The 25,775-nt window shown below is 45.6% G+C and overlaps 2 protein-coding genes across 5 annotated transcripts; one reads left to right on the forward strand and one right to left on the reverse strand.

Moving 5' to 3' along the window:
* The first annotated feature begins 93 nt into the window (after positions 1 to 93).
* LOC105693477 (inhibitor of growth protein 3) lies at positions 94 to 3,501 on the forward strand. Of its 2 annotated transcripts, none has more exons than XM_048660106.1 (6): positions 94 to 947; positions 1,130 to 1,201; positions 1,289 to 1,648; positions 1,716 to 2,130; positions 2,226 to 2,424; positions 2,512 to 3,501. In XM_048660106.1, exons 2-6 carry the CDS (start codon positions 1,174 to 1,176, stop codon positions 2,626 to 2,628), a joined length of 1,119 nt encoding a protein of 372 aa, XP_048516063.1. In that variant the 5' UTR covers positions 94 to 947; positions 1,130 to 1,173; the 3' UTR covers positions 2,629 to 3,501. The 2 variants fall into 2 exon arrangements, with proteins under 2 accessions (XP_048516063.1, XP_012268854.2); XM_012413431.3 differs by having other exon boundaries at positions 95 to 685.
* Positions 3,502 to 4,405: 904 nt separating this feature from the next.
* LOC105693505 lies at positions 4,406 to 25,711 on the reverse strand. 3 transcript variants are annotated; one of them, XM_012413487.3, is made up of 10 exons: positions 25,194 to 25,711; positions 11,676 to 11,927; positions 9,290 to 11,567; positions 9,000 to 9,176; positions 7,286 to 7,464; positions 6,905 to 7,171; positions 6,629 to 6,793; positions 6,188 to 6,473; positions 5,875 to 6,112; positions 4,406 to 5,814 (listed from the first exon to the last, which is right to left on the reverse strand). In XM_012413487.3, the coding sequence occupies exons 2-10, from the start codon at positions 11,847 to 11,849 to the stop codon at positions 5,415 to 5,417; spliced, it is 4,164 nt and encodes a 1,387-aa protein (XP_012268910.2). In that variant the 5' UTR covers positions 11,850 to 11,927; positions 25,194 to 25,711; the 3' UTR covers positions 4,406 to 5,414. The 3 variants fall into 3 exon arrangements, with proteins under 3 accessions (XP_012268910.2, XP_012268907.2, XP_012268908.2); XM_012413484.3 differs by having other exon boundaries at positions 7,286 to 7,482; positions 25,194 to 25,700; XM_012413485.3 differs by lacking the exon at positions 25,194 to 25,711 and adding an exon at positions 18,804 to 19,508 and having other exon boundaries at positions 7,286 to 7,482.
* Between the last annotated feature and the right edge of the window lie 64 nt (positions 25,712 to 25,775).

Below are 25,775 nucleotides of genomic sequence, written 5' to 3' on the forward strand. Positions count from 1 at the left end.
GATCATCAAGCTTCAGGTGGATTTGCGTAGGACTACGTCGAATCATTGTTATTGACCTAGAAAAATCATATTCAATAAGACCCCCATGATTTGGAAGCAACTTGCAATCTCGTGCTACAATTTTTGCAATTCCATTATTTCAATAACAAAAGATATTCATAAAAATCGAAATTAATACTTTTGTCTCTGTAAAGCAAACAACGCGTACATTTGGTTGCGATTTCTAAATAATTTATAATCCTCGTCATCCCTTTGAATATTCGCCCCTGAATTCTGACACAAAAGATGGAGGACAACTCATTCGTCAAAGTAAGCAGCGTCTACGTGCGTGCGCGTCACTGCGATCATGCGATAAAGGAAAAATATTTTACCTTCATAGAGTATGAGCGCATAAATGAAAGTGGCGGTCGAAAAATAAAATGTGTCTGAGATACGTCGCAGAAATTGTAATTCACAATCAATAAATGATATGAGTAAAGTTACCGCTGCAAAATAGCTGAAGATGTGGGTGCAAGACGCAGTCTAGTCGCTGTAAACACGCTCCCGATCGACTGCCCATATAAAACGGATATTCTTCACCGCCGCTAGCACCCTTGTTTATCAAATTATAAACAACAGTATATCAAAGATCCAGGAACGATACGATCACCCGAAAGGATGCTGTATCTCGAAGATTACGTCGAAAGTACGTAAGATCGGAGACTGCAATACCACGTCAAGCTCAATCGAGGGATATTAACCACTCTGAATATATCTATCCTTTTTGATTACTTAGAATGTCAGCTTAGTTAACATTGAACCATAACGTCACTTTACAACGTCCGCCAACTTGGATTATTTCTAATTTGACATACTCTTACGCATCGCAGATTATCTTGTATAACGAACTCTTGTGATTCAATAATTGTTCTCTTCAGTTATGAGGTTAAGATGATGTTATTCGAATGGTCAGTATATTCAGCCAACCTCAAAATCTACATCATTGTGAACTCTGTGCTGAGAGAGTGAGAATTTTAGAGCCGTACAAACTACGAATTTCACATTAAAATTCCATTAAATGCATTTTTCCTCTCCCCTCTCCTACCACTCTTCAGTTATGTCATCTGTACCAGAACGGTTAATGTTTCAGTGATCGAGCATCTGCCTCAGGAACTGCGGGACAGGTTCACGGAGATGAGAGAAATGGACTTGGGAGTACAAAGTACTGGAGACATATATTATTTTATATGGTCATAGATTGCTGAATTTGAATTAGTAAAGTGTTGATAATTTCTTCATCAACTTACAGACTCGATGGACAGCTTAGAAAAAAAAGTGAAAACGTTCTTTTCAAACGCTAAGAAAATGAAGCCAAGTGAGAAGGAGGTGGAGTACGAAACGATCAGAAAAGACTATTACAAAACGTTAGAAGACGCAGATGAAAAAGTGCACTTAGCTAATCAGATGTACGATTTGGTGGATAGGTACTTAAGAAGACTCGATCAGGAACTTCACAAGTTTAAAATGGAACTTGAAGCGGACAATAAGGGGATCACAGAGATTTTAGAGAAGAGATCCTTAGAATTGGATCAACCACCTACTAATAGTAGTCAAAAAGAAAATCGTTATAGCTTCACGTCGAATAGAACTCGAGATAGTCACAGCCATTGTAAGTTCAATTCACCAAAAATAAAAATATCGAATTTTAGTTACATGAAAGTTTTAACTGCGCATAGCCCGGGCAGAGAAACGGAGAGACTCTAACGCATCATCGGCATCGATAGAGAAACGATTGGCAATCGAAAAGGCCTCGCAAAGTCTTCCAGAGTCACGTCCAGCCTCTGCAAATTCAGGACCTATAGTAGCAACAACCTTACCATCAACCCCAACTGCAATTGCTAGCACGGTAGGAGCAGTTGGTTATAACCTTGGGCACATTGGAGCAGGTGGTAACGCGATTGCAGCGGCAGCTTCACAAGCCATAGCTGCAACACAACTAATGCAACAAGGTAGACGCACGGCCAGTTTGAAAGCAAGCTACGAAGCTATAAACACTGGAGGTGTTCACGCAGCTGAATTCAGCAGAGAATTGGCTGGTGCGGCACAAACTGCTATTGCTGCGATTCAAGAAACTACCAAGAAACATAAGAAGTGAGCTTTTCGAAAGGAATGCAGAGTTCCAGCCACATGTAACAATAACGTTTTCTCTGTAACTAGGTGGCTATCAAACTACTTTTGTATTTCAGAAAAGTCACTACTACGGTACCTAATACAAGCGTCATAAATGCAGCGGTACAACAGCCTGTCTCTCCACTCGGAGTAACAGCAGCTGCAGCTGTGACAGACCCAGACAACGCAGATTGGCCGTATGATCCTAATGAACCGAGATATTGCATATGTAATCAGGTGTCTTATGGTGACATGGTTGCTTGCGATAACTCAGATGTAAGTATGAGGCAGTAGCTTCGCTTCATTGTTACAATGGGTGCAGATCGGTTTTTTCCTATATTCTCGTGGTATTCTTGCTTTCAGTGCCCGTTCGAATGGTTCCATTATCCATGTGTTGGAATTTCGGCTCCTCCGAAAGGGAAATGGTATTGTCCGCAGTGTACATCTTCTATGAAGAGGCGCGGTGGGCGAAAGAATTAATTAGACGAAATATTTTCCGAATTTAACTGTAAGAAAAAATTACTACTACCTCGTAGCTACTGTCTGTCCCAATTATCAATTATGAGGCAGAAATAATACAGATTTCGACAGTAATTTTATACACAATTTTTTTGAAATTATACTTCAAAATAGGTTTTTTTTCCTCGCTTACGTTGGCGTTTATTGAAATCGAGCGATTTTTGTGATGACTTGAATTTTAAATATTCAGGGCGACTGATCTACGTGAAAAATTATTTATTCCCCGGTATTGCGTTGAGGCATGTTGTACATGGAGAGTATTATGGTTCGAAACCGAAAATTTTCAAGTCGATTGCACTGTGATCGCCCTGCCAGTCGAAAAAAAATCCATTTGAGTATAGATAGTCGTTCATTCGTTAGATAGTTGATTTGTTTGTTTATTTATACTATATGTATATCTTGTGATCTTGTCCTTCCTACTCTTGAAAAATGACCTCAATGGATTTCGTATAGATTTGTGACTATGAAGGCGAGCTTGGTTTAGGTCTCCCAATATCACTTCGGAGCCGACGATTGAGCGAACAATAAATAAATACGCTTTTAAAAACGAAATCATAAAAATAATTATGATAATAATAATGATAATAGACTCAATAATTGTAACGATAATGAAAAAAAAAACTAGTACCAAAATAATAAAATATTGTTTCAACTAAGTAAATAATAGCGTGTGACAAACAATATAAAATCATGTAATAAACTAACAATAAGTGATGCATTGGTATATTGAATTATTCGTCGTTCTCTTATAATTGTTTCAGAGATATGTATGATATTTTATTGTACATGTTCAATTATAAACTGGTAAAAAATAAAACGTGGTAATAATGCTAACTACAACGATTGACTAAATATCAAAGTGTTATAAAGAAGAAAACCCAAAATGAAATGAGACGGCTGCAACTAGTAGTTATGTCATCGATGCATTCTTAAATCGATTCTGCAATCAGCAGGATCAAAATTTTTATAGTTTGTATTTCGAAAAGACAAATGTAATAAAGATCGGAAACCGATATGATATAATAATAATGATGAACACGTTTTGAATCAAGCTTTTCGATAGTTCAACTGGATAATTTTGCTTTCCTGCTTTTCTATTTCATAAGTTCATGAAAAAATTAAGGTTACAATCGTCCTTTCACTTGTATGGTTCAGCAACTGGTGACAAGGGGGTTTGAATTCTCCGACGGTTCAAACAAATCTCTGAATATAGAAAAGTACAATGACATAATTGATTTTTTTTTAGCACCACGAACCTTGCTCATCTTCAATTTACAGTGGATCATCAGACAAAATATACCAAAACGTCGCACGATATGCGGGGGACCCTGAAAAACGGGGGCTTTTCCTTTCCTTTTCACCGGTGTGCAGGCCTCTTCCGTTCGACCTTTCGACTGCCTCTGCTATGTACTGTACTTTCTTTCCTATGTCCATGTACTGTACCGAGACCTGCAATCTCGATAATGGATAACTTGTTAGTCTTTTTTTGCCGTGTTTGAAAAAGGTAGGGAAACAATACATGTACGTACGACTCGTACGCAAAAATCGAAAGAATTCGTTGTAGTTCATTTCAAGCGCCCTTCCGACTCTTACTTATTTTCGTTTCGTTTGAGTAAGAGAGCATGGAATGAGACCGCAAGGAGCGAACCAACAAAAATAATGTACGTACGCTACTCCGAACACAGCCTATACACTATGATGTGAGAATTGTGGTTGTAGACTCATTGGTAAGACAATATTTGTTATTCAATTTCAAATATATTTATATAAAAATCATTAAAAAAAATACATATTGATGTGAAAATTTACATGCACTAGCTGATTGGGAGCGGTATGCCTTTTTCTATATAAATAGCGTTACGCATTTTCGTTTTTTCTCTTTTGGTCATATTGGCATAGTTTTCATACCATTACGATGATTTTTGGCGTCAAAAAACTACGCTGCTCATTTTGTCTCATCACTTTCACTGCAATTATTAATTTTGATTTTGTGTTGCACAGTATCGTCGCTTACGGTAATAGAAAATCTAACTAAGAAACTTGCCAACAACAAAGATAGTAATAATAATGATAATTACGGTGATGATGATGATGGTAATGATGATAATGATGACATGATAATGATGGTAATGATAATAACAACAACAACAACAACGACGATAATAATAATAATAATAATAATAATAATAATAATAATAATAATAATAATAATAATAATAATAATAATAATAATATTATTACTAACAAAAACAATAACAAATATGAATATTGGCATAGTTATCGAATATGTATTGTAGGTATAGAGCTAAATAAGGTATTTGGATGGTAGACAGTTCGTGCAGCAAGGTGCCTGAATATCCGGAACAATCAGGAGGCGCACGTATCAAAAGTAAATGGTTCAAGTGTACAATAGCACTGAACGATCAGAAATATTCCGTCCCACCGTTGCAATGATGTATTTACGAGTAATGTGGAGAACTCTCTCAGTTCGTATTGTTCAAAGTGGATGCAAGTTAATTCATTCTCGAGATAATCTTACGTAGACGGCAGTGCAGATCGAAGTATGATTGACTACGAGTATTTTGCAATTTCACCGATCTTAGTCGTGGAATCTTATTAAGTAATTTATTTAAATTTTTCCCTTATTAATTGAGCATTATATCGAGTAGTTGTTACTACGGTTATTAAATTACGTGTTCTGAAATTAACGAGTCTATGTAACGTATAAGCAGCGATGGATATTTTTTTCATTGTCTTCGCTGCGCGTCCAAAAGAATTGACGCTTCGCACATGATTTTGGCGCTGGTACGAACGAGAAATAACAAGTGATATTCTTCTGTGACGGCAAGAGGAGCTCTAGCTCTCACGAGAGCGTGGAGGACGGTGGCTCTTTCGAGATCAAGCCACCTCTGTAAATTCATCTCACGGTCTCTTGGTCCACCCAGTGTCACGTCAGCTGGCCCCCACAAAGAGTACTCCAGGACGGATTTTACCTGTGACAAACTCGCTATTCCCTCATGTTCCAGCAACTCCTTCACCAAAGGCAGCTTCCGGCAGAGCGCCAAGTCACGCAGGGCCTGTAGAACGCACTTGTACAGCGAAGCTCTTTCTTCGTCCGCGCATTCGCCGTTTCCGTCTGAGCCAAGGCTGAAAGTTTACAGATGCATTGTCACTTTTCGATTCGGGACTTGTTCAAAAATCACTCACCTTTGAAGTAAGTAAAGCCTGTAGCAGGCATCGTTGTCTTCACGGCAGAGGATTGCATTGTCCACATGTTTCGGAGCCTCCTCTACACCCCTTGCCAGCAAGCTCTTCAACGCGTTTACCAGCTGCAGAAGAACGAAGCACGCTTCTCTTGCGTAACTTTCTTCGGTGGAGTCTCGGAGAGTTGAAGCAAATGATGAAATCGTACTGACGCGTAGATGCGGGAGGACCGAAACTGTAGCTGAAAGATTGAAATATTTGTCGAATTAGAACCGATGTAATACTTTGATGAAAATTTCGTGGATCAACTCGTTACCTTCAACATTTCTGGTTTTTCCGCAATTCATTTTCTCAGCTACAAAATCTGGTATCACATCTGTGAAGGCAATTATTGGCACGAGATTAAATTCCTTCCGAGAGACGTGAAGCACCGGATCGAGGGCAATGTAGATTGTGACAAAGACATCTTTCCATGTAGCGGTGTAAAATACGCACCGCCCAAGGGGCAGACATGTACTTTCGTCGAGTGCAAAATCTGTCAAGCGGAGGGTTGCTGTTTTCAAAACGCTCAACGCAGGCGGGATCCCAGAGCTCTGATTTAACTGTGAGAATTGTAAAAGTAGGGATTTAAAAAATTTTCATCAATTGTCGATTGAACAATGATTGAACATACGAAGGGTGCTCGATATTCCGGAAAAGAAAAAGAGAAAGCTCGTCGTTGATATTTCAGACGTCGTTATATTTTATCTACGCCCACCTGTTCTAAAATCTGGGCCAGAGCTTCATGATTCGCGACAACTACAGCTCCGTAATTATCCTCGAGGCTACGGTGAACGATACTACGTCCTTGGCGTTTGCTCAGCCTTCCAACTCTCGATTCCTGCTCCTTATTATTTTTCCAGTCCTGGTCTTCTTCCGGCCCCTTTACGAGTAGGTATAGCGTTGCGTAAGAATATTTGAACAAAATCGATCGTAGGAAAAAGGTTGTTTCTAGTTTTCAATAGATCCTCCTCTGAGGAAAATTCACACAAACCTCGTCCCCGGTGTAAAAGCTATAAGGAGAGTAAACCTCGCTTTCAGTCTCGCTTCCGCAGTAGGGTAACGATGTCGATCTGGTGAACGGTTGCTGATGGTACTTTAAATCACTGCTCGGATCCAGAGCACTACTGTCGGACTTCCTCTTGGAGTTCGTGTCACGTATTCCCTCTCTGTTAGCGGCCCCGTGACGCAAGTCAGACGTCGAATCGCATTCCGGCGAACTCGACAGACATTCGTACGCGTGGCTGTCATCGGACATATTCTGCGCCAAGCCAGAGACAAGATATCTCTTTGACAACCGTCGAGGAATTGACCAAGTTCACTATTCGATAACCGACTAACGGAACCGAATTAGATTGAATAATTCGATAATTACCCGCGACGCGTTCTCCGCGGGGGGAGCGAGGCCTTCTCGGGATTGCTCACGCTTCGGCTGGCACGTGGTGGATGCGGCTGCGGGAAGTCGCCTCGTGGCCAAAGGTTGGCAGAGGGCCTGGTCCCGCATGCTCGCTGTCCTCTGGGGCTTCGAAGGTGCAAGGGCGCTGCGTACTTCACCTGGAACATCCTCCGCTGCTGCAGGGCCGCCCGCCATGGTCAAGCGCCAGGGTTAGTACCACAAGACACAATGCAGAACACGCAGCCTACGTTAAGCTAACATCGTACAGGCGAACAACACTTTGGGGCGTTCCACATTCTCTTTTATATGTATACTATTAATAATTACCATACATTCATTATTACTTTACTATTATTTACGTCGTCGTCGTTGTTATCATGCGCGGGTATAGGTATACATGTATGTATGTATACGGAGAACGGTCAGATTTAAGAGATTTATTTTATTGATATCATTGCGGTTGTACCGAACGATACCGTTACCGTAAACATACCGTTGTACCGAACATTCGTATTGCCGCCAATTGTCGTGGATACCCGCAACGGATATCTAAGAGACTGCTTCGGTTTTCGTGCGAAATACTTCAGCTGAAGTGAACGATGCAATGTCGACGAGTCGACAAGTCAAGTGGTATATGCGTTAAGTTCCGACTCCGGAATATCGGTATTGAGAAACAAGATTTTTCCATTAAACAATATACATCTATAAATTCATGTTCACCGTTGCACATTGTTTCTACAGATATCGTCAATATCACTAATATTTGTGAGCAAAAAATTTCCAAGGAAAAATTTAGGAATAGACAAACATGATGGAATGACGCAACGATTAAGCACGTCTGACGGACAGACAAATATATATGTATGTGAGATTATGGAATCAAGTTTATCAAACTTTTAGCAGTATTGTTTATTTTCAGAATGTATTATCGATCAGATTATAGAGCGTCGATTATAGATTACAGATTATTACTTATTCACAATAACAATTATCTGAAATTGTCTATGAACTTTTTCAAACGGCATCCATTCCATACAGCTGATGCAGATGCATTCTCACGGATATCATACTAAATTTCGATAAAAACATCAAATTATCTCGATATGTGAAAAATATTTCGGTACGACGATTATCCCGTTCGATTGACCTTTGCGAAAGAAGTCCGCGCAACCAAGTTATGCAGTCATTGATTTTTTTCGTCGAAGTTATCTGTCAATGATGGACATTGCGTCCCCGATCATTCAGATTTAGAATTGTTAGTCAACCATCGGCACCACCAGTTGTCGCGTTTTTTTAGAGAAGCCTGTGATCGTTAATTCATAATCACGAACGTCTGATACTGTGTTGTGCGCTTCGGCAAAAAAAATTCCTTTTGCCCAAACACTATACATACATATACAATGTATACGATACAGGCAATGGATACCGATTATGCCTAGTTGCATAATCGGTCCATGTGAGATGGTTGCCATTGTCGTGCCGACCAATTCACTTGAGAGCATTCAACGAAGGGAATAAGCACGGCAACCGTTTCAGGATGAGGGAAATTCGATAGTATAATGTTTCCTACTTTGTTGAAGCTAAAAGCAGACTTTCAATCACGTGTAAGTATGGCTGCCACATCGTTATTATCGACAAGTACTCATAATCGGGTACAATAATAATTAGTTACACCGTACAGGGCTGAACTTACCCAGATTTGCGTAGATCGAGTCGATGGCGGTCGGGCTCGGCGGGTGCCAAGATTTCGCCGAAGACTTTACTTCTGTTCTCGGCGGTGGAGGTCGCACCGGTTTGTTCGCGGGGTCTAATCGGGCCCAATCGTCCAGTGACTGATTTCTTGGCGGTGGCGGGGGTTTTCCAGGCCTCGCTGGGACGGATTGACAAAAAATTGAGAATTCGGTTATCATTTATGTTGCACCCTGTGCGATATTTGTAGGATATACTACGCTGCGACCGTGAGCCCAAAAATCTCTGACTCACCGAGAGTATGGTGACCGGGGCCCGTCGATAACGAGGAGAGATAAGTCTCCGCGGTATCCGTGACGCCGGAATCCACGTTCGTCTTCACCTCTTCCGAAATTCTCGCGACTCTGTCCCTGCTGACTACCTCAACGGCGGCACCGTCGAGTTCCAGGGGATGAATGATTTCTAGTCTCGGTTTAGAAGTACCCGGCTGCGGAGATTTCGGCATAATTTCAAGCCTCGCCGGAATTCCTAGCGGCCCCTCGACTTGCTCTTTCTTGGAGCCCATCCTGAGAAACTTTTTCAGAGAGAATCTAGACCGTGCCTTTTTTTTCTCTTCTACTTTATCCGCACTTGCGAGGCTATCTTGCGAAAGTGAAATCATCCGTCGTGCCGTGGGCTCTGGAACTCCGTTCGAATCGGAATTAGATTTGGTAGTTTCCACCGGGGTTTTCGTCGATTCCAGCTCCTGGTCTTTACGGAATTTCGGACTGCACGACGAAGCTCTCTCTCTCTTTTCCTTTTCCCTGACAACCGGAGAGTCGGACTTGAGATTCGTCGCCCCCGGTTTCCTCGAAAAGAGCGAAAGTCCCCCCGAACCGTCATCCGCGGATGTGGTAGCCGTTGCCGCCGATGCGATTGTCACGCTACTCGGCGGCGGCGGCTTCGGCGCCATTCGTCTTTTGTTTGGCGATCGTACGAGTGACTCGGCTTCGCCGTCCCCCAAGATTTGACGCATAGTTTCGTCCCGATCTTCCGTTTCTTCTTCCTCGTCCTCGCCACCGGTGACATTGCCCTCATCCGTGACACCGCTCGATCCAATCTTAACCGCTACCTGCTCCTGTTCTTCGCCTTGAACATTTCTCACGCCTAAGGCACATATGGTCGAAATCGAATTCGAACCAACATCCGATCGAGGACTCTCAGAGTTCCCCCTGAAGCCCTGCAGCGATTGTTTCGCAGGTAAGGAAATCGGCTTCTCCGGAACCGCTGGCTTCGTCTTCTTCGCCGTATTGTAGAGAAAAGAATTCCTCGGTTCTGACGCGGTGTTCTTCTGCCTCGCAACCATCTCCGATATCCTCAGGTGCGTTCCACCGTCAAAATGGGGTGGTGGGCTTCTCGGCAAAGCCGGGGGTTCGACCGTCTCTTCGTCAGCTTTCCCGTCTGGTTCTCCGGCAAGCTCTCTACTTACCCGGCAACTGAAGGCACCCTGGTCATCGTTTCTTCCAGTGGTGCTCCCTTTCCCTTTCCCATCTCCGGCTCCTTCTTCGTCCAGCCCCTGCAGTCTCACGTCCATCGCGTTGCCGGTTTTTCCCCTGATCTGCGCGGCGCTCCAAGTTCCTTCTCTATTTTCGAATTTTCTCATCCGATTGTTGCCAGAGCCGGTCGAATCCTCGTTGTCGGTCCCATCGAGGCTCTCGACCTCCTTGTACACGATCCCGGAGAGATTATCGCTCGCCCAAGACGCTGTGCGATCGTCCGTGCTATTCGCCGTCTGCTTATGAACCTCCTGCACCATGTCAACAGAGGTAACCTTCGGCTTACCCGCCACGTCTCTTTGCTTTTTGACGCCTGGCGTCCTCGTGATGCCAATTTTCTTCGTCGCGGATCCGTTTCCCGGATCGGCGGATTTTTGGTAGCTCTCGGTGACAACCCTCGAGCTCGCGGACTCTACGTCCAGGGAGTCGCTCTTCTGAATAACAGAAATGAGATTACTCGATGTGATGAGAGGCATGTCAACGATTTTCCCGAGCGGAGCTATTGCCGTCTCTTCGCGAGTCTCTTTGTCGCTTCCGTCGCTCACGATTCTATCATCTGCGATGTTACTGACAGACTTGAGCTGGACCTGAGCGACATCCTCGCCGCCGGATCTATTGAGACTTGTGAAATTCGAGAAGGTCTTCGTTCTCCATTCGCTGGGGCGCTTCGCCGACGGTATTACATTCGTATCTCCGCCAAACGGGGTGACCGATACCAACAACGTTTTTTTCTTGCCCTCCGAGTCCTTGCGGGATTTGCCGAGCATGAGGGAGAACGATTTCTTCGAGTCGGGGACCGAGTTGGACGAGAGGTTCGCCGTTACGGTATTGAAATTGGTGTTCGCTCGCGTGAGGTTGCAGAGAGCTCGCTCCTCCTCCCCGTCGGGCAGATCGTCCTGGATTCCCAAGAAGTCGCTCAACTCGAACTCTTCCGAGTCGGAAGAATCGTCGCCTCCGTAGCCAATCACTTCGGACAAAGCGTCGGGAAAAGCAACCTTCTTCTTCCCTTTGGAAGGCGTATTTCCCTTCAGGATACTCTGCGGGTGATACAAATTGAACGTGATCAGATTCAACGCGATTGAACGGGCCGCTGACTCGCGCGGGTCGAAGACGAATATTGAAAACAAAATCTCGCCAGGCTATACCTGCGGCTTGGCTTCGTTGCGTAACCTGCTCGTCGCCTTCGCGGTAACCCTCGCAGGGTTGAATTTGGCGGTTTTGTCGTTGACTTGCGAGTGTTCCTCTCGTGATTTGAAGCAGTTCGAGCATAGCTCCTTTTTCCACGCATTTTGCACGAAGTGGTTACACTGCGCCGACATCCTATCGCGCCACTGTAATCTTGCATTTGCAGTGCCGGTTATGACATTTCGCCTTCTCAGCACACACCCATACCCTCACTGTAACAAACGAAAAGGGAACGAGTGATTATCTCTTTCTCAATAACTAGGAGTACACGTGGAACAAAATCATGGCTAATCTGTACACGTATACGGAATACGTAACACACGCGTGTGCGAGCGCGAGGCTGTTCAGCGGGTATACCTCTACGTACGTACGAACGTACGTGCCGTAAGCTCCCGCATACGTATACTCGCTTTAGGACGTTGTCAGCGTTACCGGAGTCGACGCTCTTCGTATCAAATGGTATCGAACATATCGACGAGGTACGAAATAATGTGCAGAGTGTGCGTTGTTTTATTCCCCGTCGCAACGTTTCTTGCCGGACACGCGTTGTTTTCATCTTTCATCTCGGACGATCACTTTTCGCAATCGAACCGGTCGGTCGAACGACATTCGGCGAAGTATCAAATTGAGGGCATTATCCGCGCTATGATTCGAGCATGCGATTCAAAATCTTCAAAACTCCGATACACCCATACTTTGGGCGTACAAACGATCTAGCCAAGAGATAGACGGAATTCATATATATCTACGGATAATTCGATTAACATGTTACTTGCACCGTCGTCGCAGATACCCACATCCCACTTGCCGTTTGCCGTTTGCCGTTTGCCGTTTGCCGCACTGATCCAGGAGAAATGGATGCGAACGGCGCAACGGTTGTGCGAGGTATTCGATCGTTAGATGACGTTTATCGATAGTACGTACGCGGATGAATAACGTGTGATGCAGTATACGCATACTGCTATTACACCGACGCATCGATCGAATAATTCGTGGCATTGAAGAATGGGAAAGTTTCCTCTCTGCATGCACGGGATATATCGTACGTACGTACGTACGTGTATGCATTCGTGAGATTCGTGAGCGGGGGCATAACAGCATCCGCTGGTAACAACGGTACACCCATACCTCTGCCTATGTGTATCCGCTGTACCGCGGCAGCATAAATTGGTAGAGTCGAAGCAACGAAGGTGATACGGTGGGGACGAACCAGTCTCTGTCCCGTGGCACAACATTACGTCATCGTTGTCATTGGAGCTGACGTGAAAATAATTCGAGCAACGATAGAAAAAGCCCGAAAGGGAAACCGGTAAACCGGTCTCCGTGGTCTTCCCTCCGGAGAGGGAGCCGGAAATACGAAGGAGCGAGGTGGAAGGAAATGGGAACGGGGAAGACGAGGAACGCGGCGAGCCGAACCAGAGGAACCGAAAGCTATCAGTTGCAATAGCAGCCGTACGTATTTAAACCTCGACTGCGGCACTCGACTCTATCGGTCCCAAAGGAGGTCGACTCAACCGAACGTGACGCGATTCCGGACAATCGTACATATGGACCGGTTTCGAAAATTTTTCAATTTGTCTCCCAGCGGCTCTCGTCGACTCGGATAAATATACATATTATCACCTATGCTGTTCTATGGTATTGCAATAGTCGCATTGAAATCTACAAGCATTCGTCCGCAGGTGTCACCGATGGTGATAATCATTTCGTACCGGACGCGGTGCCCAAAGGACTGCGGGGTAGGGTTATCTGGCGACGATGCGAAATACCGTAACGGAGGAACGCCGCTCCGTACCGGCGAGAGAGTCGACGACGACGTGGCTGCCGTTGCCCGTTCGGTCGCAATTGTGCAATGTTACGTAACGACGATCGTTGTTAGACGGGGATCGCTTCGAGTGGCAAAACAATGATTGAGAAGTAAAAAACTCAACGAAACGAAATGGGCGGGTTGCATAATCCGGAGACTGCGATAAAATGAATTAGAATCGTCAGAGTTCCCCGACATTATACGTCAGTGCTATCGCGATATCGTTCCAGTTGCGTTGCCACCGCTCGCGATCAATCGGCACCGCAAACGCATTTGATTCTGCAATGCGTGCCCGAGAGATCTATGAAAATTATAGAGGTACGTTACATCGTAAATCGTCATGACTCGGTGTTTCCAATTATTTCGAAAAAGGAAGCTCGCGAGGCTCTCCAATCGACGAAGTAATCCGTGCATGCTACCCAACTTCCGATATCAACGGAGGCGATTATTTCTAAATTTTTACACGCCGTATATCTGACAGGGTACACCGACGACGAGTTCCACAACACGAACTGCCGGTGGAACGCGAACATCGCCAGAGAGTCGGTCAAGATTTGTTTCATATAGGTATACATACAACGGTGAATTCTCCTATGTTCCGAAGTTGCTGTGGCGACTAGATTCTCGTTCGCGTGCAATACGCGTGTATATATGTATACATAAATCTTTCTCTCTATACACATATGAATCTTTTATATATATACAATATAAATCTGTAGGTATACACACGTATAGTAGGAGGTGTACTTTTGGATAATTATAAGTATCGCACCGCGGGCACCGACGATCGCTAGATGGGTATAACCGTAGACATATATGTGTAACAATTTGTGCAAAATGAGCGCCGCGGTTTACCCAGGATTTGTATGTTGGGTGAACGCCGCGACGGCATCGGCACTTTCTCCGAATACAGTACATTCGATATACCTATCTACGATAGTATGCTGTATGCAGGTTAACGATTCACCGTCTCGCGGCAGTCTCTTTCCCCGTAAATAGGTTCGCTCCCGTTAATATTTCAGCCGATGAATTGATTTTTTCTCTTCGTCGGTATACCCACCGGTGCTACGCGATCATCGCGTAAACCGAACCTCGGAAGAATTGAGTTTGCGTTTTCCCTCGTCAGATCTTGTTTGATCGGACACGAAGGGTAGAGCCTTCGAAAAAGGAATCTGCACGAAGAGATCGGGCTTTTCTATTATTCGTTGACGGTTATAGTTTTTCTCGTAAGAATCGTCGATAGCCGACGCGTCGGAATCCATCCACGGTGGACCCACCCTTCCCTCCTGTTCCACTTTTGCACTCCTCTCCATCGCGCTCGATCGAGCGACCGCGAGGACGAGGCCGCGATGACGGTAGGAAGGAATAGACACCGCCGATCACGCGATTCGCATTCGTTGAATGACGAATAGAGTCTCGACGTCAAAGGCGGTGCGACTGCCATCGGCGATAGGTGGAAACGAGGAATTCATCATTGCCAATGATTCGACAAAGACGGAAAAAGTTGGTACCAGGTAACGTACGTACATGTAACCGTTTAATTGACGCCGATCCTCCAAACCCGATCCGAAGGATCCGATTTTCCGACTCGAATCGCGGTAATTTGAGAACAGAGGGGGAGATCTCGCGAATTATGAAAATCAAAAAATTTGACAATTTCACGAACGTTCGGTACTACGAGAGGTGTATACGTACCTTACGCATACGCGTGTCAGAGGTATAGGTGTACGTACCTAAAACATGGATATACGCGAGCTCGCTTTCAAAAAACTACCCACGCGAGTAACCGCGAGGCGCCGCCTCGACGCGAGTCTAAGGGGTCTCTTGAGCCCAACGACGATCGCACATGGCACTCTTTCTCTAGCGGACCGGTCGTAAAGCATGAGGAGAAAACTCAACAGTCTATGACTTTGTTGAAAATTCTCCCGGTACGATCCACCCGAGTGATCAACCGTTGATTATGCGCAAATTATCGATCGAGAAAATTTGAAATCATAAAATTCAGCACATTTCTCACGTAATAGTGACAACGGGACAGATAATCTGCGTCAGCAATGTAATCGTAGCTCATTGTCGGTGCCGAAAAAAACGAAAAATTTCATTATCTCCATCGCAAACCTGCAGAGATGGACGGTTGGAATAGCTGTCGACCGTTCGACGTCCGCGCGTCGTATTCAAAGGATTATCCCCTAGCGGTATAGATACTCGGTAGTCCGCCCGTTCTTTGTTAAATGTACTTGGCGCGAGACTCCACCGAGTCTCTCGATGATGCGTAAGTATACATACATTTAGATATACATAACGATGAATCCAAAAGACGCTCCCCCTACATGACGATCGAATCGACTTTTCTTCTATTCGCAACTGATACGGTCGATGGACTTTGATTTTTTTTTTTTTTTTACAAAGTGCAACAGGTGATGTCGAGAAATTATTTTTATACCCCCTCCCCTTCCGCCGCGAGTTTTCGACATCGAACAGAGACTGTCGGCCAAGGAACGGTCGTGAATCGACGACTTCGAACGGTTAAGTTGTGAAATGCTGCAGGTAGAAAGTTTCCACGAGTTTTTATGGTACCGTTGGCGATGATTCTCCCCACCCAACGAATTGTTCGGTGAATAAGTATACGCGCCGTGAGTTCCGCACCTCCGCACAACGAATTCAATGGACAGTTGTATCCAGTGCTAAGGACCAGAGAGGCGTATTTGGCCAAACTGAATTACAAAGTAACAAAACGTCAGAAATTCCGGTTGTCAAAATCGAAAAAATATGATACGATGAAAAAAAAAACTTTTGAACATCGCCACGTAGATTGCTGACTTTTGTTTCCATCGATCCGCCGTTCCGGCCAATAGCCCCGAATGATTTCATAAAAATCAAGGTATTTGTTGTACGACTATCGAATCGATGAAATAAATTGGATCGAGCGGCGATGTTCTGATCCAGATTCACGGCGCGGCCACGGTATCCGAGGAGTTCCTTATTACACATAGATAGGTATACCGTGGCGCGGATACATCCGCGTAGATATACGTTGTATGTACCTATGTATGTATGTATCTGTACGAGTCGACGCACACACTCGTACCATGCGCGCACTGATTTCTAATTAATTGGAGGAGGTACAAAGGTAACAGCGGCGCGTTGCCCTCGATATATTCGACGGTATATATGAAGCCGTCATTTGCCGGAGTATGCGAACATCACGCACGCATGCACCGAGCTACTTCGATCATCGAGTTTGCCGTCCGCACAGGTTCCACCGCATGCACGGACACCTATACTCTCACAGGTAGAACTCGGATACGTGGTTATGCGTACATGGCGATTTTCCTTATGGGACGCGTGCGGGTGCAAATACGTAATACGTAATACGATTTCTAATTCTCTGAAGTGGGTAATGGGTAATAAGTAATGGGAAAGATCTCTACCGCGCCCGACCGTGCATACCCGCGTACGTACATCGCGTGTTTCCAACTTCTTCAGACATCCGACCCGACGAGATGTCGGTGGCCCCGATTTTTTATACCACGTACACGCGTACGCGTACGCGCGATCTTTCCAACTGGCGATGTTTCTTTTTTTCGTCGATAAGAGTCTAGCAGTGATTTTTCCCTCCCGCCGAGCAGACGACCGAACCTTCGTAATTCGACGATCTTTCCAACATTTTTTTCACCGGCTCTCGACCAAGCGGCCTATGTGTACCTGTAATACGCGTAGTCAATTTCAAGTGACATATACCATTGTCGCTTACGTGCGATCGCGTGCACGGATTTGTCATTCACCGACCTTGTTTCAACAATTGAATTTCTTCTCCACTCCAAATATTCCGAACAATTCTTCCAAATCCGTAAAACGCAACCTTCGGAAACCGAACGCAAACAGACCGGGTGACCCTCGGCCGACACGTGTATCCTTCGATTATTCAAAATGCTTAAAAATCTCGAACAGCGGAGAACAAGGAAAATCGTCCGTCTCCCATATACCGGTGCGCATTGCGGCACACACTGCACCCGTTACAACCGAAAACGATCATTTCTCACGTATATGCATACCTATACGCGAGTGAATTTTTGTCCACATTCGTTACACGAAGAATACATTTCCATCGCGACTCGTCTAGATTTTGATGTGAGAAAAGAAACGCCCGACGTTGTTTCTCATAGGTATAACATGGAACGCGATCCCAATCTCGTCGGTTCTATAGGTGCAGAGGTGCGAAGATGGAGAACATATCCGACACGAATACGAATTGTGTTCACCATTGACGCGTACGGTACGTACGTACGTACATTATACTTGCAGAGCTATAGCTGAATCAAATCGGATTTCGATGCATATGCAGTGGCGCCCGTATGTAACGTTAATTGTGTTGAACTGCACACATGTAATGATGTGGCATTTTGCAGTCACGAACAGATATGGCTAATTCTATCGCTGGCTATGCTGAATGACGTGATTCATACTGTTGTCGTTGCCATGTTTCTACCGATCGTTGAACACCGGCGCGGCAGCATCGTCATGCGGCGGTATAGCAACGCCGCATCTGTATGTACAGTTATATATATATATGTATATTTATGTTCAAGGACAATTCGTCGACGAATTTTTGCCGGAACGCTTCGCTGCACCAACTACTACGTTTCTACGCACGTATCGATATATTCAGCCTATGGGTATATATGGGGCATTCCACGTCAAAGCGAAGTCGTTTCAACTTACCGGTCTTCGATTGCCTGCACAATTTTTCCAACATAGTTTTTCGCAAACCAGAACCGACACTTGAGAGCTTTTATTTTCTTCAGAGAAATTGACGATTTTTACAAGAACTAAAATTTTGACATTTGTTCTCTCAATGACAGCTCATTTTGCTTACAAGGGAAAAGATTGTACGACATAAGATGTTCACTCTGACAATCAGACAAACTTTCCGGAAAAAAAATTAATCGCATTTCCAGCGTCAACGACATCGACGTTACATTGATAAAAAATACCAAAAATCAATTTTTCAAGAAGCTACGATTTCGAATCCCCCCCCCCCCCTCAAGCAGATTGTCGGAAAGGATGAAAATTTCAAGACCAGAATCAAAGTGAGCGCTCGATCCTACGAGCTCTAATTCACGAAATCGTGAAATTTATTGTATGTTTTCACGCGACTCTGTACCTAGACTTTACGGCCTTTTACCTAAGCACGGCAGTATAGACGTGAACGCCGTTTATACTTATTGTTAGGGTAGGTACCTGTGTGGGTGTACGGAAGTATGGGTCCGTACGTACTTACGTTGTCCGGATGCACGTGCACAGAAATACGCACGAACGTCAACCGAAGCTTATGGAGTGGCCACCGTTCGGTGTCCCCTACGACGGAATCGATTCGGTCGACGTATGCTTCGGAATAGTGCAGGGACGGTCTTCTTTCTCTAATTTTGGAAATTGCTCTACAACCGAGCAGCTACATATTTTAGACACAAACTGAGCCACGAGTAGTTCGGAAAAACTCGTTTTGGGCTCAATGGCCTATTCCGATCCGTTGCACTTCTCGGCACAAGTCACTGGAAGGTCTATTTCTGTTCAGACTGCATTCCTCTACGTCCGGCACCGTATGTAACACGTATGCTGGATACATAGGTGTGGTGGTAGGGACGGTGGGCCTGAATTACAAACAGTCTGCCGCAGGCCGGTCCTACTTTAGTTTACCCCGAGTAAACGTACGTATACCTATACACGTTATACGACGTTTACTCGAGTAAATCACCAAAAACTTCCAGGTCAACTTTACAGCATACATCAACGGCAGACGCGTGAATGAAAACGACCTCTTTGATTCCTCCTTCTATTCGTCTTCTCTTCTTCGTAACGCACGCATCGTCTCCCGAGTCCCCGTTGTTCTCAAGACTTGAAAATTCCATCGCTACACGAATCATCGAACAATGAACCGTTCCTACGATTGTTTTTTCCGACGATCGTGAGCCGCACCTTTGTACCTACACAGACGCGCCTCTACCTCCATACTGTGTACGTATAGTCGACGGGTATTACATACCAATAACGTGATATAACGGTCGTTCGGCGTGTACTGTAGCGGCGTTCCTACGATGATCCAAGTTATACGTATAGGTACGTACGTACGTACATGTACAGCAGATACATACGTCGGACGGACGTGCGCGGTGTCGCGTTCAACATATCTCAGTCTTCGTAAGAATTTGAAGAGAAAAAAAAAAAAAAGGAATGAGAAAGTCTCGAGAGTCACAGAGGCTTCTTATTTGATTCCGGGGGCTATTGGAAATCCGTGGAAGGCTTCGGGAACGCGCGATTCAAATTCTCCGACGCGTACGCTATCGATTCGTATACATAGTATATAATGGAACTTCGTCTACAGGGTCCACGTGCTTGTACAAAGTATTCATACGATAGGTCGGTGGGCTGCGGTAACAATGATCGCGAAACAAAGAATTAAGAAACGTTCTTTACTCTCGTTGCTTTCCGCGGAGGAGGTCATCCACGCTCGTTCGTTCGTTCGTTCGTTCGTTCGTTGCGTGCAACTGGTGTCATCGCTGACATTACCGCGGATAATGGATCTTCGGAGGGATGCACGCTGGTTACACGTAGGAACAAATTGACCGGAACCTGATAGGGCCGTAGCGGTATAGGTTCGGGGGGACGCGTCGCCCTGATTCCCGGAGATATTCTCGTATAATTTTCGGTTTCGAGGAAGACCGGTGCGATACGTTCGTGCGTAAACATGATAATGTACGGATATGGAGGTGCTACTTCCTCGATGTTGACGGAGCTGCTCTACACCGAATATTTGGTGTCTGCGGATCGCTCCCACCGCCATTCACACCATTCTCTGGTTTATTAGAATTTCGGGCGCCGTGAATGAATCGCCGCCGGTGACACTTTATTGCGATCGGTGCTTATTCGGTAAATGAGGCAGGGCGAACGAACGCTGGTGCAGGTCCGGCATCGTGCGCTATCGGTGTTCATTGGTGTTATTTACGTTACAAGGAGGGAGAAGGCGTTGGTGCTACATAGACGTCACGTGTGATCGTTTCAGCATTAACTTCCGGTCGGGAGTTCCCGCGAATGGAGAGCTCCTTCTTTCTTCTTCTTTCTCTTTTTCCGTCAGAAGCGGCGACGCGGCACTAGCAGCTGCAATCGCGGTCGTAGGCTAGTTTTCACTTCTTAATTGGCAGATCGTCGCGATTAAATAATATTCCATAATCAGATGGCGTACGTGCACGTTCGCAACTGCTGTGCGCATTAACTAGTAGAACCGGTACAGAAGTAGAAACTCGAATCTCGCGTGATCTTACGGTTCCGTATCGGAGACTAACCTGCATCGAGAAACCTGCCGAGTAGCGTACGTTTGAAAGAACAGGACGGCCCCGAGTATCTATAGGTATAGGTATACCTATACCGACAGGAACGCTCGGACCTCAAGTGGAAATTCGCGTTTTATCACATGGCTCCCAAGTTAACGATGTAAATCGGCAAATCTGGAATCACCATCGCCCCGTATAAATCGGGGACGAGATTTTCAAACGTCCAAGAATATACCTACTGCTCGAAAATCTCCGGTAGAAAAAATGAAAAAATAAAAATTCATTCCTCGCCGAGAAAAAGTTCGCATAATACGTACCGGGGAATGGAATAACGAGTTCAACAAACCGGAACAACAATTCGAAGGGACAAATAAATCAACGTCGCGTGATTCGAAAAAATTATTAAAAAAATGAAAAATTTAAATCAAAAAGGAATTTCGATGAATTGGAGTGCGTGGTCATTGACGGGTTTTGTTCAAATAGGCAAAGATGACAAAACTTTCGTCTTACATCCATCACGGCGTAATTATATTTGTATAACCGACAAAGCATACGAATGAAGAAAAACGTCGAGCGGGAATGGGGGCAATCGCGCTCAAGTTCCCAGGGTCCTTCACCCAACGTCGGGCACCCGAACGAGGAAAGCATTGATTCTTATTATAGCTTCGTATAGATTGTTCTCGATTGTAATTAGCGGTAAATAACAAAACGCGTTTCCTCGACTCGCTTCATCCATCGTCGTCGGGAAATCGGGGATCGATTTATTTATTTTAGACAATTCCCGTCGATGCCAACTGCGCATATGAATTTTTTTTTCAACACGTGCGCGAAAACGTGAATTTTCCTTTATCTCGCGTGTGACGCGAATGGGAAATGGCCCATCACTAGTGTGGACTTCATCAATGAACGCGATATTACCTCCCTTAGGCAAAACTGGATTTCACCCCCCTAGGGAGGTGTTAATGAACTCTTTTTCCAAATCTTTGACCCTTTTCCGAAATTTCCAATAACGAACGATGAAGGACCTATTAAACCTGCACTTGTTAAAAAAAGCACGGTGTGCAACGGGGGCGGGGGCAAATTCTCCCCCTTGTCGTACGACGTATACACTGTTATTGTCGAAAGTAAAATCGGATATGACGAGAAGTATCGACAATGCCGCAAACTCAATTACTCCCGATCCTATAACTCTGAATAAATTTCAAAGAATTTATCGGTACGATGCTTCACTTGGTCCCACATCGGTTTTGCAGTGAGCGATAGAACACGTACGTACATCGTCGTACCTACGTACGTACGTACGTACGTACAAGTTGACTCGCCGTAGATGCGCAGGCGAGGATGCAGGGAACAGGTTTTTCATAGACACGGTAGCGTACGTACGTACGTACGAAAGCACGCGGGCACCGGTTACCGCTGCAGTTGCCGCGTGAGGTCGGATCTCGGTCTCGTTATTTTGTTCGTTGGATATAATTGGCCATGGCGCACGTTGCGTTATACGATCACAACGGATATCACGATGCCTGCATCCGTAAAAGACACATCCGTGCATACCCTTTTTATTATACTTGTACGAGCCACAGCCACTGCACGGTAACGTCGAGAACCAAAGCTATAAATGCAAAGGTACGTACATCGAAATTACGATTACGTCCGAATTCCTTCGCCGCCAAATTAATTTTCAACCGTGAAACAGAGGCTCGTCTCATTAGACTTTTTTAGGGCATTCAATTTGCTGCAAAACAGTTACCATAAGTTTTAGCTCTACGACCGATAGTCGTCAAAGGTGACGAGTGCACATTGATAAGAACTGACATCAAACCCCCATAATTCGGCATTTATTCGTCATACATAAAAAATCAACTTATCGAGTTACAATCGATCGGAAAATCCACTCAGAGAGGGATATTCGATACATACGTCAACGGAGGAACTTGTTTCCTTCGACTGCGGAATGAGAATATAAACTCTGGGGTGTTTCACTTTTCGGCGATATTTTCATTTTCCTTCTCCTATCTAAAGGGGAAATCGAATTTCTAGGTGGGAATGTTTTTCAGAATGTTTTTTTCCAACAAGGATGTTCTTCTTTTTCGTCGCGGCGTTTGATTTTCGGGTAGGAGGGGAGAAAAATAAACATATCGCCCAAAAATTGAACACCCTAATCTGTATGCAGTAATTTGTTGGACGGGTATCAAATTCCAAAGTCACAATTATAACATTCTTTCCATGTGAATGTTATGAAAATAAAAAAGTACGAGGAGAGACATGTGATTGAAAATATTAAGAGCTCAGATTTTAGCAGGCGTCTTTTTCGCCTAAAATGGAATTTCTGAGCCTGTGTGCAGAAAAAAAAGAATTTTCTCTCCTGAAACACCCTAACAGATACCGTAAGGAATACCGATGTTTTTTGCAATTTCCTTACCAAGTATCCGTTGCCTCATCTGCACAGACTTTCGAGCCCGAACCTGTTTTTGATATCCACAGGCAAGATATTCGAGTGAGGCTACGACGTAATATGGCGGAGTAATCGAGCGACATCGGTCGATCGCTTGCATCGAGTTCTTCAATTGATTGCCTTATCGATGATATGTAGTCCCTCTGTTTCAGGGACCCTACTTGTCGCTTTCGCATCGGTAACCCCTATCATACAATCGCATGGCTATCGTATCCGGTAGCAGAGCATAATACTTGCAGGGGGGAATTTCAGCGAACGCGGATGCATCGACTGTGCGATGATTAGTCGCGTGCCGGTGCAGAGTTACAACCATACTTCGAATTCCGTCTGTCAGAGACCTCTCTCAAAAGTTATCACGAGCAAAATATCCGAAAGAGACGACATGATAGCGTACGATCGCGTCGTCGAGCCGAAGCTCGTAACTTCGCACTTTGCCACTGACAATTAGCGCATGCATACATAAGAGTGGGACGGGTAATCGGTAATCGACGGATAACGTTCAAATAAGATCGGCGTGGTTTCTTACGCGACGCCGTTGACCCGATCGAAACATCGATCATTCGCTCGCGAACATCGAAAAGGCTGCCCGCCCGTCGCGTCGCGCGCTAGGCTGACAGGTGCAAATTGTCTCTCGTTTCTGGCTGCAACTCGTTACACGGCGCATCTTCGATCGGTGACCGCGATGTAGCGGCGAACGAATCGGGACGTTGGAGCGTTGCGCTCCATGAGAGGTGAACTTCTTGCGGAACGACGCGCGCGCGGAATTAAACAACGGCGTTTGAACGGCAAACACCTCGAGGTAACTCGTTACCCCGCTGCGGTATCTCCGTGATTATCTCGTCGCCGGTTCGATGAAGACGAACTGTCGTTGTGCGCACACATGCCCTCGATATGTATCGCGCTGAATAAGTTAATCGAGAATAGCAAACAAACAACACCACGTCTGTTTTCGGGGTGGGGTTGCGACACAGCAGAGGGGATGGAAGTCGGTAATATGTGCAAATAACTATTACCGCCCGCTATTATCATTTACGCCCGAAATCCTATCCAAATCCCTATCGGTTGATCCTTGGAATGTTCTCGATAAATGAAAATCCTCTGCCGCTGCTGCAGATGATGACGATGACGACGACGATGCTGTCGCGTCGACGCGTCATCCGCTTAACCATGGCAACGTTCGGGAGATGCAGCCATTGTACGCCGCGCTAGTAACGCGCCTTGGCGAGCATTGTTTGAACGCAGACCGGTATTGCAGGTGAAGAATCTTTGTCTTGTTCGTAGCCTGTACCAATTGCAAGTACCGTACCGCGGTGTACGGAACGCGGATGGTCGAGCGCGGGGTCGAGCGAGTATGTCGGCGGTGGGCGATAACGCGTATCGGGAATCGTGGTCCGGTTGAGCCGTACAAGGACTCGCGATCGGATCGATCGTACCGTGCAGGCGATTCGTCCGTTGTGGGGTACGGCAGCGTTTCCTCTGCGGCGAGTTCAGAATAACCCGACAGCTAAGGCGACGAGTTTCAAAATGCGACGCGTAAGCAACCGATGAATTTTAGTCCGAGGATAATTTCACGCGGGTAGAATGTGTGTACAATGGTACGAGTTGTCCCGATTTTACGTCCACTGCATCCCGAAGCCATTTCCACGAGCCATTTCCCTAGTTTCTCCCTCCGATGGCATATCGGAGGCGACAACCGACTTCGAACTTTGCGCGTAAGAACGATTGGAATATGAAATCGGGCGTCGATACGAGGAGAGTCCATTTCTCGTTACGTACTCGCCTATGCGCGTAAACATACACGTATAACGACGATAAGTCCCGATCGTCGGACGTATTCGCAACGATGGGAATGCGATCGGCGGTAGGATCGACACGTGCAATTACGTACCCGGAGGTCCCGAGGTCGAGTGAATTCAACACCCGTCGCCCGTCGCCCGTCGCCCGTCGCCGCCGATGCGTTCGATCGGGAAGTGGGGGCGAACCTTCGCTGGGTAGAGGCGCGGGCGTCGTCGCGTTATCCTTGGGAAATCACTTGGGTGCCTCACGGAATCACTTCAATCGGAGCAACGATTGCAACAGCGAAGCCGCGAACGAATCGTTATTCGTCAACCGAACTCGTTTCAATTCCGCGAGGAGTTCTCCCGACGGTAGTGCGACCGGAAACGATTATTCCGTTGCTTTTCTCATCGCATCCGTCGGCGATCGCGCGCGAAGCGAAAGGAAAGTAAAGCGGTCGAGGCACCGTGCGCTACTCGCGATCGTCGTCGGTGGGACGCAACACGCGTACGCCCGTAGTTCGATACGCGGTGGCCGACCGAGTACTGACTAGCGACCGACAACAAGACCGACTCAGAGGCCCTACGCCGGACGGGCCCCTCGCGGCGAGCGGCGGACTCGAGAGTTGATCCTCGGCTTGAGAGTCGAGAGTTAGAGGTTTGGAGTTTGCCTTACGCGTTGCACGGCGTACCGC

The sequence above is a fragment of the Athalia rosae genome, chromosome 1, assembly GCF_917208135.1.
Source record: "Athalia rosae chromosome 1, iyAthRosa1.1, whole genome shotgun sequence".
Taxonomy (NCBI): domain Eukaryota; kingdom Metazoa; phylum Arthropoda; class Insecta; order Hymenoptera; family Athaliidae; genus Athalia; species Athalia rosae.

Bases quoted from the DNA above. Each gene is read 5' to 3' on its own strand.
- LOC105693477 (XM_012413431.3), top strand. From the start codon at position 658: ATGCTGTATCTCGAAGATTACGTCGAAA. The intron at 1,202-1,288 runs GTACTGGAGACA...ATCAACTTACAG, and splicing joins AATGGACTTGGGAGTACAAA to ACTCGATGGACAGCTTAGAA. The intron at 1,649-1,715 runs GTAAGTTCAATT...AACTGCGCATAG, and splicing joins TCGAGATAGTCACAGCCATT to CCCGGGCAGAGAAACGGAGA.
- LOC105693505 (XM_012413484.3), bottom strand. From the start codon at position 11,849: ATGTCGGCGCAGTGTAACCACTTCGTGCAAAATGCGTGGAAAAAGGAG. The intron at 11,568-11,675 runs GTATAGCCTGGC...TATCACCCGCAG, and splicing joins GCAACGAAGCCAAGCCGCAG to AGTATCCTGAAGGGAAATAC. The intron at 7,483-8,999 runs GTAAGTTCAGCC...GCGGCCCTGCAG, and splicing joins CTCGATCTACGCAAATCTGG to CAGCGGAGGATGTTCCAGGT.